General features: G+C 47.2%; 1 protein-coding gene across 3 annotated transcripts in view; it reads right to left on the reverse strand.

Annotated features, from left to right (window-relative positions):
• Window positions 1–21,152, reverse strand: part of TMCC3 (transmembrane and coiled-coil domain family 3) — an 89,823-nt gene that overhangs the window by 27,426 nt on the left and 41,245 nt on the right. Inside the window, exon 1 of one of the 3 annotated variants that reach the window (XM_084305665.1) lies at window positions 17,657–17,785. The exons of the other annotated variants lie outside the window; for them this stretch is intronic. Within the exon in view, the coding sequence (XP_084161791.1) occupies window positions 17,657–17,734 (78 nt within the window). The 5' untranslated portion in view covers window positions 17,735–17,785. Of the gene's footprint in view, window positions 1–17,656; window positions 17,786–21,152 lie in introns of those variants that run through there. 3 annotated transcript variants of the gene reach the window in all.

Raw genomic sequence — 21,152 nt, forward strand, 5'->3', positions numbered from 1 at the left:
CCTTTCGTGAGAGCACCATGGTATGGGCACAGGCACTGGCAGAGGTCACAGCCAAGGCCTGACCTGGGCCTGAACAAGCACCAGTGCTTCGTGCGCTCACCAGCAGGTGGGTAACTCCGTGCTCCTTCTGAAGAGAGCCATCACTGTTAGCCACACAATGCAAATAACACCACGGATAATTAACTATTCATTTCTGCAGAGAGATGAAAGAGCCCTTCTGCAGGGCTGCTTACGGGCAAACCGACAGGCAGCAACACCAGGCTGTGCTTGGGACCAGGCATCTACCTCTGGAGGTACCAAAGGGGCTAAATAGGAAATCTCGTGCCTAAGCACAGCCTTATATTACTCAAGCTGTCTACAGGTCTACAGTTTGAAGGCAAACATCAGTAACTGCTTTAAAGATGAGAGCAACGCAGCTCTCTTGCACCTGAGAAGTGACAGAGGAACAAGTTCCCGTGACACACTGTGTGCGGCTTCCCATAAGCATCCCTAAATCACGGCTACAAACCACATATGCCCACAAGTCTAGCTTTTTTCTTCGTTAAATAATAGATTGGATGCCCTGGAACATAAATCTTCTGTTACACTGTGACTTAATTCCTGAACTGGCGAGCACTGCGGGCAGGCCCATCTTTCTGTTAACACAGCGTTACTGCTTAAAAGCAGTGATTTGTGGTTGGCTTCAGTGACCCGGGCTGCAGCCTCCAGCAGCAAACTGCCCATCTCCCCACACGCCTTCTTCCAGCACAGCTGGAAGGTACCAGGACCAGCAGCTGACAGACAGTGCTGCAGCAAACGCACCGTAGTTCAACACTTGAGGAAATGAAGGCTTTCCTATCACTGAATGGAGTGGATGGCTAATTGAGCAGCTTAACACAGGCATTTCGTTGTAACTGGCCAATGTGTGCGTGGATGAGCATGCGAGGTGGGGGACCAAGGACGTGTGGTACCACGTGGCCCTTAGGCTCATTTCCTACAGCAACAGCATCTGCAGCATCTTCCCAGACCCCCTACCCAGACCACAACACCTTCAAGAGCCTCTTATGTCCCTAAATGTTTAGAGAGTGTTTTCTGCTTTCTCCTGTGTCCTTAGTAGCCATTTATAACAGCCCCTACTTTGTTAGTGTCCCTGCCATAAACTTTCTGGCCTGGCAGGTGGGCAAGAGGGCATGTTCTGTGGAGAATCTTCAATTTATCTACCTACTGACCAGACAGCATGTCAGCAAGTGGATAATGGGCAAATTATCTCCAGCTTTCATGCCCTAAAAGGACAGATAAGTACCTGGTGAGGAGATGGAAAAATTACTTTCACAAAATGTCTGTGCTCACTACCTTTGAAGCCTCTGTTCTCCTGTCAAATTTGGCTGAAGCCAGGCCAAATCCAATGGGCAGAATACACTCACTTCAAAGGATCTGAATAATGCAGAAGCCTCAGGAAACAAGTAAAATTATTTCCAGCGCAGAAACAAAGGACTTAAAGGAATTTCCTGGCTCCTAACATTGAAAAGTTACGTTCATAAACTTATCAGGCTTCCTTTCAAAAGGAGTTATGTATTTTTCCTGCTACTCAAGTTAGGAAAGCAATTTCAGAACACCATCACTCCCAGGGATAAGTTTATCTTGATTCCTAGCCTGGCTTTAATCACGGCTAGGTCTGTCTCTTCTACACCCAACCTGATTTCAATCATTCCTCCTTGGTACCGGTGCACAGGTGCAGGCTGACACACAGTAAGTGACAGCTCGTTTAATAGCACAAACTTCTCTGTGCTTAAAGGGGAATTATACCAGATGCTCTGCGAGACTATGAACCACCTCGACCTCCATCTCTCTGCTGTTCCCCCCTCCCTTGTGAAATCTCCAGCTTCCCTCACTGTTTATCCTGTGACACTATAACAACTGACTCAGTGCTGCATATTCTCGTATCCTAAGCAAAGGGAACTCTGCAGACTTGGTATTCACCTTTGCCAAGATAACAGACCACTTCAACTGGGAGAATCCATCACCAGCTAACCCAAAAGTTAAGTTTATTTCATCTTCAGTTCACATCCAAGCCTTCAACTAAGCACTTAATTACTCTCTCCTTGAAAATTTGCCCAGGGATCCATTTGTTTTCAACCCCCCCATATCACTTGAGTGATGCCAAGGGTTTTACTTACTTGGAACATCCTCTTTTCTTCCCCACAGAGGTCCCAGGCTGGCCGTTCTCCTGGAAGAGGTCAGCCCCACTGACTCTCCAGCACCAAGACCAAAGCTGAAGGTCTCTGTGTCTTCCTTTCACCTGGATTGCAAGTACCTCTCCTTTCCACACACCCTGATTAGCCAGTCTGCCTCCACTCTTCCACTGGTCTTGCTGAATACCCACGTCCAAGTTAACCATTTAGGAATCTATGCAGATAGCTAAACAGGCTAATCTCATTCCCAGTTAATCTCCCCTGGGGGATTTACCTACCCTCTTTATTTACAGGGTGGAACATACTGCTTCTAGTTCCAAGGGATTAAGTAAAATGCCTTTGAAACAAGTGCCTGAGTGTCTTAATAAACAATTTAAATGTATCCAAGAGAGATGAAGCCTAATGAGACCAAAGAGCATTAAACGTATTACTGCAAGATGAGATGGATGCAGAGGGAAGAGAAGAGAAAGGTTAGTATAGGAGGAGATTGGAAATCTGCGCTCCTCAGAGTGGAAAAAAAAAAGCTTAAAACATCTGAAGAGAGTTGCATTAAATTCATAGATCTCTGGACAGGATTTAGAGCTGTAACACGAGGATCTTTTGGAGCTGTTTAAAAGGTTTCTGGGTTTTCTTTAATGTTGTGAAAAACCCATGTGGATGCAATAGCACAGGCTCTGTGTTACCAAACACAAGTATTGGCGGCACTACAACCACCACGGGCAACACAGCTCAAGATTTGTGGCTGAAGTCACGGTGTCACACGCAGGAGGAGGCACAGTTTAGCCACGGAAATACGAACATTTTACAAATAATTAATATGCACTGCTATTATAATTCACACTGGCCATTAAAACCCAAAAGAGGATATGCCCTGAGCCAACAACAATAAAATTGCTCTGCTTGTGGTGGCTTGGAGATCGATAACGCTCAACAGCAGCTTCCCAATCTTCACGGCCATCACACCCCTCTTCTCCCAGCTTCTTTTCAGAACAAAGTCGATAAGCCAGAATTTTGACGCAAGCTCTCAGAGATGGAAAACTACAGGAACTGGTAGGAGCTACAGCTCCAGCTTCCACTAGTACCTTAGTCATTTTTAATTAGCATCTAGCAATTTGGAAGCTCCACTTGGCAGCTGCAAGAGTATCCTAAGTACATGGGGTGTACCTGGTAAACCAGTATAGTAAGGATATGGAGTTGTGAGTCCAGGTAAATAATAACTTTAAGAAGTTTTCTTGCGAGTGCTCCGTTGCACAAACAGCACACACCTTGCCAGAGAAGAGCTCTATAGAGCAAAGAGTCAGCCCGTTACTTTGGTGGGGACGGGGGATGACTTGGCATAACCGGGAATAAGGAAGTTAAAAATAGAAGTGCATCTTCTGGGATGTTCAAACATCAGAACGCTGCAATTTTCCCATTGTCAAATTTGTTCACTCATGGAAAAAAGCTACGCAGGAATGTTGCAGAATACATAACATATACTTCCAATTTCAAATAATGCACGGACATCATCTTTAGTCATTGTTCCTTTTTAAAATGAGAAAAGGGCTGAATAAACAATACAAAACTTATTCAGGCAGAAGAAAGCTGAGCATAGTGTTAGCCTAAGGATTACTTCTGAGCATTCAACTTTCAGAAAAGCAAGCACATTTGCTGTGACAATGCTGAGTTTTTGTGTTTGGAAATGAGCTGCTGAACCGAGGACACTTTGTACCTTTGTTAACATGACTGTCTCCTAAATCTTATTGCTATTGCAAAGATAATGACAACAGATAGACCTGTCTGCCCCAGGAGGAAAAAACATTTCAGAGAGTGACGCAACTTACTTACAGGAGTCTTGGAGCAGCTCGAACCGAATCCTCCCAGTATGTTAATCACAGCACTGGATGACACCAGGTGCTACCCTTCTAAAATTAAAGCTTCCCCACATTTGGCAAAGACGAATTACTCCAGAAGATAAAGGTAATGTTTTGTGTTTGCTAGCAAAACATACGTCAAGTTCACCACCAAGATGGAAATTTCAAGAACTCGGTTCAAACGCGGTACCTTCATGCCAGTTCTAACTCCGGCATTAAAACACACTGGTGCGATGACGCCGTTTATTAAGACATGAAACCATTCAAAATCATCTCAGAATGAGAATTTCATCCCATTCCACTACCCCTACTTTAATAAAAGCATATATTTATCACTCAGCCTGTTAGTCATCAAAACAGCAACAGCACAAGCAACATGTTTGGCCCCACACAGAGACAGTGACAAATTTTAACCAAGCGTTCAGACACAGCTATTTAAACTTCGTCTCACTCAATCATGAGCAGTTCACAACCCTAAAATTAGCTACACCCAGCGAGCTACACTGGATGTAATCAGAGACAAAAGTTTCTTCTTTAAAATAGACATAAAGAGTCTACTGCAATTTGCAAGGGATAGTAATAAACGAATTAAACGGTGTGACTTTGTAAAGTCAGCTTCTTGGGCAGCCCTTTCTTTAATTAAACCAACTGTTACTCTTTATTTTTCTAAAATCAGTCACAAATACATTAGAAAGAAACCAAGCAGTATGATAGTTCTGTTTTAGGCACGTAACTTCTTTCTCTACTTTTAAAAATGCATCTGCTAACCCAAGTTAGCAAGTAAGAATTCAGTGTGCGTATTAACAACTTCAGCATCCATAGAAACAATACATGCATGAACCACTTTTGCCTTCTCATTGCTAGAGAAAGAAAAAAGCAAGGCAAAAGGACAAGTCAGGTGTATGTCTGCAGGAACAGGGACTGGTGCTGCAACTCCTACGTACCATCGGTCACAGTGACATGCCAGTGATCATCTACACGGTTACACTTGAAGAGTGATGAGCATCCAACCCAAATTTCCCTAACACCCACTTGAGCCACAGCGCTGTAGATGAAGCACAGAAAGGTGTCCCCATCTCCCTCCTTTACCCCATTTTCCTCAGGATGGGAAGGGCTACTCCACAGCAGCAAGAGCAGTTACATACTGAAGATCGTGGGGCATGTTCTGAAAAGACGACACAGCAGTTTGGGGGATTCATGGACAGATCGTGCTGAAGAAGCACTTACGCAGGGAGCGACTGTATTCTTCCTCTGAGGATTGGAACAGAAGCAATTAGAAGATCATCATAAAAACTAAGTCTCAAAGGAATTAAGACACAGCATCATATTTCCTCTGAAGGCCAGGGTTTGTGCAAGTGAAGTTACATATTTTATCAGGCAGCCTCTATTTTGGACCTCCGACAGAGCAATTGATTACAAATCCCATACGTCCTTCGGTGTAACAGCAGAGCTCAGAGTTCAGCCTTGCGTGCCCTTCTGCCCTGCCACTGTGCTGCACGGGCTCCTCCTTCAGCCGGAGAAATTTTGTGGAACAAAAGCACAAAAATTTGCCATGGATCTGGCATGCAGCAGCCTCACGTGAGCAATGACACTGCAAACTTGCTTCTCGCCGCGTGGGGAAGACTTGCTGCATGTGCTCAACTGCTAGACATCTTTGTATCCTAGGAAAGCTGAGGGATGCTCCTCTGGGAGGATCCATTTTAACTTGGCACAACCTGCCCCAAAGTTTACAGGAGACTGAGGTCTGTTTGGCAGCCAGATGAGGGCTAACCACCCTACCCTACCGCCACATCTTTAGCCGCAGGTTAGGCAAGGCTGAGCTGAATTCCTTAAGCCAACAGAATTTCTACTGGAAAAAATAGTAATAATTTCCAACCCAAAGTAGTCCTGCATATACACAAAGACACCCTGTTCACCCAGAAGAAGCAGGAGACGATCCATCGAAGGCAGTCCCCATCTGATTCCAATTTAACACACCACCAACAAAATGCCAAGCATTGCCAGAAGAAAGGAGAGCCCTACACACTTACAGAAGCCATCGTTCACTTTCTCGCAGTAACAAGTTAAACCAGCATTCCTCTCCCTCCTTCCAAGTCACACGTTGGTATTCCTTCACCTGCCCTCCTCAGGGGAAAAAAAAAAAGAACAGAAAAAAGCAATCCATCCACAATTTAATTCTGGCTTAACTACAGAGAGGAAAATTGTGCATTTCTGTACAGCACTCACAACAGGAGCACTCTGTAATAACCATAATTGAGCCAAAACAGAGAGAGGAGGGGAAAAGGAAAGGTAACATCCTGTACTGCCAAGTGTCTGAGCGACCCGAGAGCAATAGTTTCTACGCATAATGGCAAAGCTGGCAAAATACAGAGATCGCGGAGGAGAAGTTCTATAAAACAGTATAATTAAGCATATGTGAAGTGAACATTCAGAATTATTAAGAAAGCACCTTGCAAGAGGGAGAGCCAGAAAAACGTTTTGCTTGTCGGCCTGACGAGAAGAACCTTAAGGACTCTCCCACTCAGGAGTCAAGGTGACTTGGCACAGATGCTGGGTATTCACCACGTCCAGCTAGTTCTGTAATACTTGGAAAGTGGTGAAATTTGCACCTTTCCTGCAGTGTCCACTGCCACACAGCTGTTTCAGGTGGATTTAATCTAAATCAGCTTCAGATGCCCAGCTTCACGTGAGTTAGCTCAGGCTTCTACCAAATCTGCAGAGATCAGACAGGGCACCCGCAGGAGCTGGGCCCCTCTCGGCTACACAAGTGCCCCACACTACTGCCTTAGGAGCAGGTGGACAACCCTAAAGTTACACAAGGCTCACACTACTTCTGGGGAAGAGCCACCTACAACAGGTAGCGTCCTTAAAATCTGCCTTACGTGGAAAGCAGGAGGGTGCTATGTATCCTTGGAGCACCAAAAAAAAAATTGTTTTGTTTGGTTTCATTCAGTTTTGTTGTTTCATTGTCCCCTTCTCCCTCCCTCCCCTTTAAAAAGAAAAGGGAATAGCCATCCAGACGACTAGGGTCTGTGAAGTGCTGAACTACAGACCCTGCACAGCAGTTACACTCTGTGCACGCTGGGTGAAATCCCATCATCTTGGGAGGGGCGAAGCGACGCCACCATTGCCCAAGGGCCGAGCACTGCCACAGTCTGCTGAACCCGTGTCTGCAGGGCCTTTGGCTGCCGTTGTCACCGCTGCTCCAGCCTTTGTTTCAGAACAGAGATTATCTCAAGCAAACCACTGAGCTTCGACCTTCTCTGACATGAACTGCCACGCCGCATAATGGCACAAAGCACACGCAGATCGGTCTGGTTGACGCTCTCAAGTCCAAACAAGAATAACCGAAGCAAGGGCTTGGCTGTTTGTTTCTAAACACCACGGGTAGGTGTAACCTCACTGCTAGAGTACTTCTTCAAAACTATACAGCAGTTTATACATTATATATATGCTTCAGTGAAATGCACACATTCATTAGTGAATGAGAAATCCACCCAAGGTGCACGTGAAAAGTGGCAACACAGGTCAAAACATTTTCTGAAAACACAATTTGTAAACTACTGCACTCGATGCTCAAAGCCCTTTCCTAAATCTAGAAGAATGCGGATATCACAGCTTCTTGCATCGATACATCACAAACCAAGCTAGATACCAAGTTCTATAAATAAGGCGCCACTAGAGATGCCACTTGATCACTTTCAGATCAAGCTTTGTCAGTACATTTCTTATTCATCCTCCTGAATATTTACCTGCAATCCAACACCTTCCAGTTCCTTGGTATACGTAAAAACTAAATTTAAAAGAAATCTTGTAGGCAAATAAATAAACAAACAAACTAAGCACAAAGGAAGATGCATCTTTTTTTCTACATTAAGTTACATTCCTAGAGACAGTGATGCCTCTCAGGTGTAAAACCACGGGAAGCTGGTTTCACAACTATCAGAAACAGATTTGCTTAGTGGGATCTGTCTGTGCTCTAAAGACAGAGAAGACCACGGGAGCCAGCTCTGGGAAGCCAGCAGGATAACCTGACAGTGGCACACATCCTTTAGTAGCGGCAGCGTGTCTAGCTCTGAAAGACAGCAATGCTCCCTGGTACTCTTCCCAACAAATGACATGGACTACGTCCATACAGTTTCTGGGAACAAAATGTGCAGGCGTCAACGAGGACGGTCTCAGAGTTTCTTGGATACACCGACTGGCAAACAGCGAGGAAACTCTCACCGACTGTCAGAGTTCTCCTTGTCTTCACCCTTCTCCTTTTCTTAAGGCTTGCTCAGACCTCATTAAGAGCTGCTTTCACTCCCTCATCCCCCAGGCACCCCATGCCTCTGGCTCACGTCTGCCAGGCACCATCTTCTTGCACAGGACAGGAGGAGCACACGCAGGTCGCAGGCTCTCATCGGGGCCAGCCGCACTTGCTGGTGACAACGCTTATTTCGGAAGGGCCTGAGGGTCACCTGTGTTATGGATTCGTGGGTAAGGAAAGGGCAGCGCTGCTGAAGGTCTTTACCTTCCCAAAAAACTGTGGAGAAAGGCAACTCAGGAGTATGGCAAACTCCCCGTGAACCTTCTGGGCCCATTTTAGCACAGCAGGAGCCTGGCAGCAACCCAGTCAGTCTGCTGCCATTCACTGCCTGGCTCTAAAGAGACTCCTAAGATAAGAGTTAAGAGAGATACTCTGAGGAGCAGGCTGTCACTCTTCCTTTGATCATCAAAACTGATATCACGGAATTTACTCAAAAAAAAAAGGGGACTGGTTACAGGTGATAAAATGTGGCCAGATTTTTTTAAGAAATGGAGAAAAATTGAACAGAGATAGCCCATTTCTATGGACACAGCAGGAAAAAGAAATCAGAAACTTGATGAGGAGGTAGAGAGGTACTTTGCAGATTTGGCAATAAATATCAGGGACAACCATGCCACAGAATCATGTTATTCCTGCCAAAACCTCTTGTAAAACAGATTCCTAACATACTAAGAGCCACGTACCCATACTATGCACATACATTGATAAGTGGAGCAATAACAAGTACCAAAGCATTTTATTTTATAAACGTGTGGTGTCAAGAAAGGAAACAAGAAAATTACATCTGACCTTTGGAAAAAGTTCTTAGTCTGATTCTAGCCAAATCCACATTTGTCACAGTTTCTCCAACACACTGCATATTCTCCTGAGTGATTTAAGTACAAAAAATAATAATAAAAAAAGCCAGATACATAATTCAAGAAGTGCTGTCAAGCTTATTTTACCACGCCAAAGAGAATCCAAAGGCATGTGATGTGATGCAGGATGCATCTTCTTCATAAGACAATGTGTCAGAACGCTACTGGGAAGCAGTCGAACTGGTGCAGGCAAGAGAAGAAAGGGTTGCAAAAGCTGACATTTAACAAAGCTTCCATGTAACAAAATGCCTGACAAAAGATGGATCTCAGGAGAAATGCATGTTTCTTATCTGTTGGATTTAGTCACTCTCACACATTTTATTACCTTTTCCTCCTCTGCTTGTGCATGCCCCGCCCCCAACACCAAGAAGCATTTCTTCTGTCCTTTCCTGTTTCCCATCATTTTCAGACGGGAATTCATGCACTCACATAAAAGGCTGGTGATTCAGTGACCAGGGTGCACCTACAGCACATAGACAGTCCCCAAAAGGAAGAAAAAAAAAAAAAAAAAAAGTGAAGGAGGAGAGAAAATGGGGGCGGCTACACTCTGGGCATAGCACACAAAGTCCCACCTGGATCCCCCTTTCCACCACCCATCTACCCCCCAGCCTCCCAATTTGGGGCCAGCTGCTGACCCCCCAAGGGAAGCCCTGGGACAGGGCGCGAGTTTAGGGTAAGGGGTGCTGGTACTGGATTTGGGATGAGCCTTCCTGGGAAGCAAAGGCGTGGAGCTGAGGCACGGTTTGCTCCCAGGCGGTACCGCACTGGGTCGCGCCACGCGAGGGGTCAGCGCTAACCGCTCTGCTGGCCCCAGCTTTGGGAGGCACTCCCAAAAGTCCGGGCACGCTGGCACAGAGCAGCAGGTTTTCTGCATATTCATGACATTCTGCATTTGAATAGTAAGTACCAGATTAATTGCAATGTCTGGATTAAATGCACTGGAATAACTCAGGAGAAAAGGAGAAGCACATGCTGTAAAACCAGAGAGACTTGCTGCATCCACTTACCCTAGCTGGGCTTCCCTTCCTGTCACAGTAGGCTTCAAGTACAGCACGGGAAGCCCGCTTACATTTGAAAACTGCTGGTCTGCAGACCCCAGAGCACTGACTCGTCACGTTTCCTCCAAGCTGAATTACTTACCTGAACTGGAGGGCTTTTTTGGTGGTGGTAGGAAGCTTTTTTATTGTGAGAAAGGAGGATGTACACTTCTCCCAGCTCTGCTCTAAGGATTGTATCACCCTTGAAAATCAACACCATTTGCTCACATAAACTGATTTTGGAATCACAGAATCACAGAATTTCTAGGTTGGAAGAGACCTCAAGGTCATCGAGTCCAACCTCTGACCTAACACTAACAGTCCCCACTAAACCATATCCCTAAGCTCTACATCTAAACGTCTTTTGAAGACTTCCAGGGATGGTGACTCCACCACTTCCCTGGGCAGCCTGTTCCAGTGCCTCACAACCCTTTCAGTGAAGAAGTTCTTCCTAACATCTAACCTAAAACTCCCCTGGCTCAACTTAAACCCATTCCCCCTCGTCCTGTCACCAGGCACGTGGGAGAACAGGCCAACCCCCACCTCGCTACAGCCTCCCTTGAGGTACCTATAGAGAGCGATAAGGTCGCCCCTGAGCCTCCTCTTCTCCAGGCTGAACAAGCCCAGCTCCCTCAGCCGCTCCTTGTAGGACTTGTTCTCCAGGCCCCTCACCAGCTTCGTTGCCCTTCTCTGCACCTGCTCAAGCACCTCGATGTCCTTCTTGTAGCGAGGGGCCCAAAACTGAACACAGTACTCGAGGTGCGGCCTCACCAGAGCTGAGTACAGGGGGACGATCACCTCCCCAGCCCTGCTGGTCACACTGTTCCTGATACAAGCCAGGATGCCGTTGGCCTTCTTGGCCACCTGAGCACACTGCTGGCTCATATTCAGCTGACTATCCACCATCACTCCCAGGTCCTTCTCTGCCTGGCAGCTCTCCAACCATTCCTCTCCCAGTCTGTAGCTCTGCTTGGGGTTATTGCGCCCCAGGTGCAGGACCCGGCACTTGGCCTTGTTGAACTTCATGCAGTTGACCTCAGCCCATCGGTGCAGCCTATCCAGATCCTCCTGCAGAGCCTTCCTACCCTCAAGCAGATCGACACACGCACCTAACTTGGTGTCATCTGCGAACTTACTGAGGGTGCACTCGATGCCCTCGTCCAGATCATCGATGAAGATATTAAAGAGGACCGGCCCCAGCACCGAGCCCTGGGGGACGCCACTAGTGACTGGCCTCCAACTGGACAGCAGTTGGAGCACTGCAGTCTTCCCAGTCCTTAAAACACCAGCTTCCATCACAGTGTTCTGTCTTCAGATACAAACCATTGCTTTAAACACAGCATTAGCAGGTCAATAAAAAAGAAATAATCTTATTTAATGCTTAAGGAGCCAGTGGTGTAGTATCTTGTAGATGTGAGTAGCCTTTTTTTAAGGCACAGCCTGATTATTCCAATGAAATCACACGACCCAGAGCATTACTTAATGTTTAGTTGTTGCAATCCTCAGTGTATCTATATAAGTAAGTTAAAACAAACACACACACAGGGGCTGCTCTTTTCCTCACAACCTCTGCCAGAAAGCACACATGCTTCCACACGTTTGTAGCCAAGCCTGCTACAAGGTGGTTTATTTACAAAACAAAACCAAAGACTAAAACCCGCCGAAACCATCCTGACTACAGCCAGATGAGACTGGCATCCGAACAGACAGGAGCACCTGCTGTCCTGCAAAGAGCGCTTGCTTAACGCGCAGAAAATCTTCCATCAGGCTGCTCTAATTCATCTGGGACGAGTTCCATAGGTTACTGCTGGCAGCGACAGGGTCCAACTGGAGCTCAGGACCGCGTGCGTCACGCTTTGATTGCGATTCAATAGCACAGCATTAGTGCTTCGCATCCCCTGCAACCTCTACGGGCAGGGCTACTGAACCGAAACGTATGAGGGAAGGGAGCTGTTAACAAACCACTACAAATAAATAAAACAAGTAAGAGGTGCCTACTGCACTAACAGTTAATCAAGATGCCAAATATTTTACATCAAAGGTCCACTAAAGCACTCCACAGTCTGAGTATCCACTATAATGTAAGTAACTAAGAAAATACCAGGGAAACCACTGCTACTACCTTCTATCCTCTCCAATTTTATGCTTTTGCAACATTAAATAAAGTGGGACAAGTCTCACTATTATTCTTTTCTTTCCTTTTTTTTTTTTTTATTTTAAGGGAAAAGAAAAACAGAACAAAAAGCCTCGTTCCAGCTTTCTACAGTACCAGCACCGCAGCTTGCCATTTGCAGATATTCTTTACAGCTCAGCTAGCAGGGACAACCCTCCTCTTCCATTCTTGTCCCTAAATTAAAGCTTAGATTACGTAGGACGATACAAAAAGTGCCTGAGCAGAGTTGTCGCTTGCTGAGCGAGCGTGCAGAAGGCGAGCTGCACAGGCACACGCACCCCAGTTGCATACCAGCCCCCATATGTCAAGGCTTTAGAGCAGCAGGGGTATTTCTGGCTTTGCATATTAATACTCCGTTCCTCCTTTGGACTAAGGGAAGATAGGCAGAAAATGCCTATAGTAAAAATAATGCGACCTTCCTTGCTAATGAGGATTTGCACTGTTGCTAAAGCAGCGCCCTCTGAAACATATAAAAGAGAAATGGGAATTGTCCCACCCCACCCCAACACTGCATGGTCTCCTCTCCCACCCACACCACGCTCGGCTCCAGGGGCGAAGAGGAAAGCCGCGCACTTGCTCGTGGTGCCGAGACCACTACAAGCAGACAAGGGGCAGCGGCAATCTTTTCAGCCTGGGCACTGACAGCAGGCCAGCGAGGCCAGGAGCTCCCAGGCTTTGCCTCACTGCTGACCCCGTGCCAGGGGGCACACAGCTGAAGCCTCACCTGCGGAGACGATGCCAAGAGGCAAGCCAGGAGCTGGAGCTGTTTGCAGCCCCTGCAGCACCGGCACCCTGATTTCCCACCAGGAGCTAAGTCGGTGGGGCTGTTTGTTTGACTGAAACAGACCTAACATCTGAAGAGCTGCAGGAGATGCCCCAGCCCTGCAAGCAAGGCCAGCCACGGCAGGAGGGAGGGATCAAAAGCACAGCAGAGGGAAGGAGACAAAATCTTCAGAGACGCTACATTTTCAGGCAGAGACCAAACGCTATGAAAGGTCTAAGTACCTTTCCAAAACTTCCAAACCTAGAAGTCACCTTAAACCCCGCAAAGAACACGAATGCCCACCTTCACTTGCTGTTTACATCTTGGATTGGAAGGAAGAAGATGGACTGGGTGAAAATAAAATACTTATGGCTCGTGACTCTACCATGTAGGTTCACTCCGCAGGACCAGGGGGAGCACGGCAACGCCATGCTAAGCTGTACAGCAGCATTTGCCCCCCTTTATTTCATTTGGCAACAACAAATTACACCTCACACTGACCTTTAGCATTTAGATGTATTTAATCCCAAAACTCAAAGTACACAAAGGAAAAAGAAAAAAAAAAAAAGAGAAGGATAGCTGCTTTGTAAACTTCCCAACAGTCCTTTCTAGTGCTAGAAAAAAAAAAAGTTACAGTTTTCCAAACAGCTCTACAGCGACAAAGTATTAAAAACAGGGTAGTTGTTTTAAATGAACGGGCTTGTCTTCTGTTTTATGCAGCTGATCGGTTTTATGGGGTTAATCCCACAATCGAGGCTTCCCTCCCTTGTTCCCCGTACCCCTGCACCATGGAGCCTACTCTTTGACAGGCTTCGCACATCTCTAGACACACTGTGGGTTTACAGCTGATATTTCAGAATATTCTGTCTCATCACATTATCCTCATCTTATGTCAAAAAAAAATGAAACAGCGACAAAACCATTCATAAGTTCTTCAGGCACAAAGTATCTGGAGGTTTGGTTAGAAGCCACAAAAGCCCAGACCAAACATTTCTTCAACGTAAGTGACCCTTGTATTTAGAGAACACCAGAAATACAGATTAAATCTCAATTTCTCCTGAAACTGTGGTGGATTTTGTTGTTTTGACTGTTTTTAAATAATAGTAATAATCTTCCTCCATCTCTTTATGCTACTTCCTCTAAATAGACTGAAGATTACAAGAAATAAAGGGAATCCTCGGCAGATGATGAAAGTGATTAGAGGCTTAGGAAAGCTTCCATATGAGGAGAGATTATTAAAAAGACTGCCTCGTGTACAGAGGAGATGAATGGGAGGGATCATAAAAGAGACATGGAAAATTAGAAGAGACAGGCCAGAGGACATTTTTCATCACTAGAATACAAGAAAAGCAGCAGACTTCTGTATTTTTTTTTAATGTAAGCCTTTTTTTGGTTGTGTTGAGATAAGAATCGGCTCATCCACAGCACACTGGTTCTATTGCGAGTCTCACTAAGGCTGAGTGCCCAACAAGATTGAAAATAGGAATCCCCATTTGTTGATTAAAAATAAATAGCACATCCACATCTGTTCCAGGTGAGATTTTTCTTGATCCATAAAGAAATAATTGTTACTATTTCGGGCGAGATACTAACGAAAAGTTCTGCATATGCTCCAGCGTGAGAGGAATCCTGTAGCTAGGACTTCCTGCATCTCTGTCTCAAGCACCTGGTGTTGGTTAAAAGCAGGCTGTGTCACTGCAGGGACTTATCATGGGGTGCAGTAAGGGACTCGTGGTTTAGTTGTGCTAGAAGAGGGCTTTCCTTCTACAAGGCCACGCGCATAAATTCATAACCCTGATGAATTGTGGAGGACTCTTGTTCTCTAAGGGTTAAAAGATCAAGGGTGAAGAGCAATGCCATGATCAGCAGCAAAAAAAAATCAGCACCCAGGCTTCTCAGGTCTAAATAGGACAAGCTGGTGAGCTCTGAGAGGTGAGAGCTTTAATATGGCCTTGCCGGGTGGTCCTGAAGCACAGGTTAACACAATGAGGCAAAAATTAGCACAGTCAAGCTAGTCTGAGCATCAGGAGCATTGCTACTGTGATAGCACAGCCCTCTGCACGGACTTGCCCCATAAGGAGCCTGGTGTGGACAGAACCTGAGCACCTCTGGTCTCATTTTACAGTACCTGCTGCAAAAAATGAGTCCCTGAGAAAGCACCAAGACACTCCTTAGCTGTCCGGCAAGCTACATTCAAGTGAGAGCAGCACTTGGTACACAACAGCTGAAAACGCAGCCGTTGCTCCCATATCTCGTTCTACTTCCTGGCTTAGGTTGCTTTTGAGAGATTTGGGTTAGTCTTCTGAGTGCTGCAGGAACTGACCAGTGGTGGACACGAAGCGCAGGGAAGCTGCTTTCCGCGGCAGCTGCTATTAGCAGAGGTGAGCTGAACCACCCTGCACAGCTCCCACCTGTGCCCCAGACAGAGCGAGCTGCAGCAGCCCCTCTGGTGCTGGGGAGGGGGCGAGGCAGGAATAGCACCCCAGAAGGGCACCCTGACAGCTGGGGGTGGCTGGATGACTTTCCAGAACCAAGGTAACAAGCCTAGCCCAAACACACCCCCGCCACGAAATACCACAGCAGGAAGGCACCTGCACCATTGGGCTGCAGAGGTTTTATGCCCTGCCCCGTGCTGCCACGCTCCTGGGACTCGGCCAGGGAAGGGAACAGGCGCCTGACCTCTCCCTCCGAGTACTTGACCTCCTTAGGCAGCAGTAAATCCCCCCACGTTAAGAACGGCTTGGCTGCCCCTCATTAAAGTATTTTCTTTCTTTCAGGCGCTGGGATCTTTGCACAAAACGTGACGTGGTTCATCAGAAAGTTGTTAGCACAGCCCAGGAAGCCATACTCCAAGTGGCCTCAAACAGGAAGGTACCGAAGAGACCCGTTGCATTGTGCCGAAGGTGGTTTTTAACTGCAACACAAATTGTAAAACCTTTTCCCCTCAGATACTAATATTTACAAACTCAGAAGGCTACATTCACAGTAAGTTGCTCTAGCACTTCTGCAAACTGAATCTGGTGATGCCTTCCTACAGCTGTGGCACAGTCTTCTTCCCCATCCACAAAAGGCTTTACTTTCTCACGAGAAAAATCCTTAGAGGGGCATAAAGGACACAGGCAGCAAGCCACAGGGCCGGGGAAGTCCTTCAGAACCTTCCCACCCCAAAACTAGACTTGGTAGCCTGTTTTATGCAGACTATGAGGCCCAGCAACTACTTTGCCGCTCCCTCCCCCAAGCTGTATTAAATGTACCTCTCCCTATTTACTGTACGCTGTCCCCATCACGCCGATATAACCAGCTCCAAGACCTTCTTCACCCTGGCAGGTCCCCCAGGTGTGCTGGGTTCCCTGAGCATCCTCCCACCAACCCTGTCCTGCTGTGTTTGTCCTCTGTGTTGCTTTTTGCCATGAATGTTTCAGAACAGGAGGTTTATCTCCAGCTGCTCAGCTGCTTTTTATTCGGTCTGTAAGAGAGAAACAGCATCCTGCTTTCTTGCTTCTTTCCTGCGCAATACCACCGATTGTAGCCGCTCCGGAGCCTGGCCATTTCTATTCCTCTGGTTAAGGCATTAAGAGGAATGTAGAAGTTACCCAGGAAAAAATCCTATTTGTCCCTAATAAGCACAAATGGATTTAGTGCAAGCTCTTGCCATCATCTGGAATATACAACCTGCTGCTACCACCCCTGCCAATTATACTGCAGGTTGCATGAGATCTGGCACAACCTGTAAAGCCTAGACCCTGGAGCAACGCAATTATACGCGACTCTAGGAACTCTTTAGTGAGTTACATTTCCGACTCCCATGGCTGCAGAAACAGAAGGAGAGGCTAAACCTGATGAAAATAAACTCAGAGCCAGACAGAAGCCCAGTGCCTTCATGAAGCTGTCTTAAGAGCGCGATTTGTTTTTCCATACACAGGCACTACGCTGAATGTTAATCACGGTACCTCACGCTTTTAAGCAGATCAACTAGACTATAGGACGGAGGCTTCTGTTTCAACTCCTAAGCATGTTCAAAATCAGCCTCGAAGGCAAGCAACTTTCTTCCACGGCCACATTAAGTTAGAGAGCAAACTACTCTTTCAGCAAAAGCAATGGGGGAAAACCAACTGGCTCGACTCGTTACGAGCAACACCAAGGCAACACACAAAACCCCGTACTGCGTTGTGGCTGTTGCACCCGGCTTGCAGGATGAGGAGCACCCTACAAGTCGGTCGTGAAGAAGCAGAAAGCCGAACCAACACCTTTTTCTTCACACACAGAGCTAATCCCCACGCTTCAAACTGGAAAAAGCTCGCTTAGCAGCGCACCCGGGCTCTCACCTGGGCACCGAGGACAGCGGGGGGGTCCTGCTGACCCCAAGCGGGCTGAGCAGCTCCCCCAGCCCCACAGCCCGCAGCAGGAGCCGCCTGCCCTACAGCCCCGCACCTGTGGCAGCCGAGCCCGGGAGCTGTGCGCTGCCTGCCCCCCTCATCCCCTCGCCTTACCCGCGTCTTGCGGCGCCGGTGCCGCTCGGGGTCCGAGTACGTCCTGTCCACGGCCAGCGCCGTGTCGCTGCCCGGCATGGCGGCGGGGGGGGTCCCGCTACCCGCAGCCCCGCTCCCGGCCGCGCTACTGAGGGCTCGGGGCCGGCGCGGCGCGGCGCGGGAGGGCCGGGCACGCCCGGGGGGAGGCGGCATGGCTCGGCGGCGCCTCAGCCGCCACACCCGCCTTAACCCCTCCGCACCGGGACGGGGAGAGCTGAGCTGGTAGCCACAGCCCCCATAGTCACAGCCCCCATAGTCATAGCCCTCACAGTCGCAGCCCCCGTCCTCCTGCCGCTTTGGTTGGGGCTCTTCAGGAAATCTCCGGCTCCTCACCCTCCAGATGGACCCCAGCGGCCACCTCGGGTTCCCCTCCTGTGGTAGATTTGCACTAACCGAGGTGCCTTGGCCGCAGGGAAGCCCCACAAAGCACAACCAAACCGTAAAGGTTCAGAAATCCGACATGAGGCACCACAAGCCCCAATGGTGCCGTTCAGGGCGGTATCAGCGCAAGGTTTTGACAATTTGGGATGGGGTGAGGCGCCCTGGGCACGGCTGGGTGCTGCACCTGGGGAGTCCCCCACACGCAGGGCTTTCCACAAAGTACACAAATTCCGTCAAAGCCCCTAAATAATCAGTGCTCACAGTTTCCAAAGCGGTGGAGCATGACAACCGATGACATTTCAGTCCCTGTTACACATACGAGATAAACCCTTCAGTGTGCTAGCATACGGGAGCTCCAAAACATGCTCGTGAACACATCTTGCAGCGCATCACCCTCTACTTAAATTGCTAAGAGCTGAGCAGAATTCTTTTTGCATTTATTTTCAGAATACCTATGCCAAGAAGCACATTTAAATCAGTAACGCTGAACACATGTTAAACTCTTGAAAAGTAAAAGCTGAATAGTCTTTCTATAGTCACTCAGCAAATTGTACCTGAGAAGTACTTTTCCCTTTCCTGGAATGAGTATAATAGTTGTCACCACTTCTTCTTTGTGACACAAAGTGAACGTGGAGTTCCTTCCAAAGTGAATGAGGGCTTCACCTTTTAGGCAGCTGCTGCGATGCGCGTGCATGAGTCACGCCGCCTTTCTTCTCTAGTGAGAGACAGCAAGAGTCCCAGGGCATACGCATGTATAAACATATATACATGTCAACACAGTGAACTGCCCTGGAGGGGATTACAGCAGAAAAAATAAATAAATCCCTGCCACTATTTACATTTTTATTGGAATCTCATGTACTGAGATAACACCGCTATCAGAGGGAATTATCTGACACAAGGGCCTCCTTGTTTTCATCAAGTGAGGTTTTCAGAAATGAAAGAACTGACATTCCAAAGGGAAAAAATAAATCCTAGAACTAACCTTCTTGGCAGGTGTTTCTTCTTCAACTCTAACATCAGTCTTTTACAAAGTTATCCCAAATTCAAAGATCACTATTTGCCCTGTGCAGTATTGGTGTAACCCAAGCCACACAGGCTGCCTGCACACAAGTGATGCCTTGCCATTCTTCCTATACTCATGTAGCTGGACAAGACAGCTGAAACTGGAAGGCTGTCGGGAAAAAGCTTTAAAATGGGAACTGGATTTCTTCAGTCCCTCAGCTCAGACATGAAAGTTAATTCATGACTCAAAATGTGCCCGACGGAGGGAAACTCTGGAGGTAAAGGTCAGTAAGAATAATTAAATAGGCAAATGTTGTGGGTTTGGGGTTTTCACTGAAGTGATAATTGCACATTTCCAAAGAGGACCGTGCAATTTCCAGCACCTAGGATGAAACGTCCTCACTTCCTCAGAAACTTTCAGGATTTTTTTTTAAGCCTTGCCAGATGTAGTTGATCAAAGCATAGAGAGGATAGGTAGATGGAAAAAGGGCACATAAAAGGCTTCAGTTGGTTGGCTTTTGAGTAATAGAAGGCTTACTATAAATCATAGTTGATTCAAAAATGTAGAGTTTTATTTAAATAATATCAGCTTTATTTAAATAATACCAGAGGCTAGCAGGAAGATCATGAAATTTCTCTTCCAAGACGGGGGTGTGTACTATATATTTAGAAGGAAGTTGTGTGCAGTTGGTCAAAGTGGTATTAACACATATACCAATCCATAAACGAAGAAAGCACTCTCTTATGCCACAGCTTCTAGGAAGAAAAGACGACACAGTCAGTCTCACAAGACCCAGGTGTGGCATTAGGTGTGCCTTCCAGTCAGGTTTGTTTGCTCGGGCACCGCTATCGGCGGTGGCAGTCCCTGCCATGCATACCAGCTCCAGCAGCATCCGAGTGCTGTGCACTGATGGCTTCCCGGAGGAGCTGTGAGCACGGGGCAGCCGGCTGAGCAGCTGGGAACACCTGCTGGGCATGGCAGCAAGCTACTGTGGAGCAGAAACAGCAGCTTGGGCAGAAGCACCCATCCCACAGGTGAGGAGAGCCCGTCCCACAAGCTGAATTAGAAGCTGTTGCCATCTCAGCAGCCTCTGCAGGTGCCGCTCTTTGCAAGCATCTCCAGTAAAGGGCTCCTTGCTTATGCTAGATAGATCACCTGTGTCTTCAGAATGCAATCAAGTGTACACCAAACTGTGGTGCCACTCAGTCATCTGTCCAGCTGAAGGCTGCTCCTTTCCCCTCTACTCTTCCCCCTCACCCTTGTGCAGGTCTGTAGAAGGAGCAGGAAGACCGCTATCTTACAGCACATTTGCTGAATGTGTTTCATTTTGTTTTGCTGAGCACAGACAAATCCCCTCCTCACACACACACAGCTGGTTTGAACAGTTCTCTTTCCCCACTACGAAAGGCAGGACTGCCCGAACACGGCACAACACTGCGCAGCACAGTGCTTCTGGCAGCCTCACCAGATATTTCCTCTCACTGTTATTTTCAGAAGCCCACAGACCTGGAATAAATGCTCTTCCCACACGCTGCACCCATTCCCAACTGAACTTTCCATTCACTAAAGCAAAGACTTCCAAATATTGGCAGGAACTTGAGGCTGAGCTCAAAGTGACATGGGTAGAAGTGGTAGCCCCTAGATGAATTCTCTCATCCCTTGTTCTTCTGACAAGGTAATTTTTAAATTCATTTCTATGGTTTAAGTTAATGATAGAACTGTTATATCACCCCAGCCATCCACTGTGTCATTTTGAAGTTCAGATTTCTCAAAATCATTCATCAACTTCCCAGCCGTCCTTAGAGGCACAGAGGAACTTCATCCTTTTCCAATGCCTTTCCTCACTTCAGGACACTGGCACCACCCACAGTGATTAACTCCTGATGTTTACATCATTTTGTTGTCCTTTTCTAAGAAGTGACCTTTTAAAAAACGTTGCAAATTATTGAAGATCCGATTAAGCTTAGGATCACTGAACAAGGGCATACACCAGTGTATGCAGCTCCCCGTGGGACAGACGTCAGTGCAGGTTTGCCTGCATTGTCCTGTTTTGGGAAAGTAAGATCCCTG

Source organism: Netta rufina (genome assembly GCF_964035555.1).
Source record: "Netta rufina genome assembly, chromosome: 1".
NCBI lineage: Eukaryota > Metazoa > Chordata > Aves > Anseriformes > Anatidae > Netta > Netta rufina.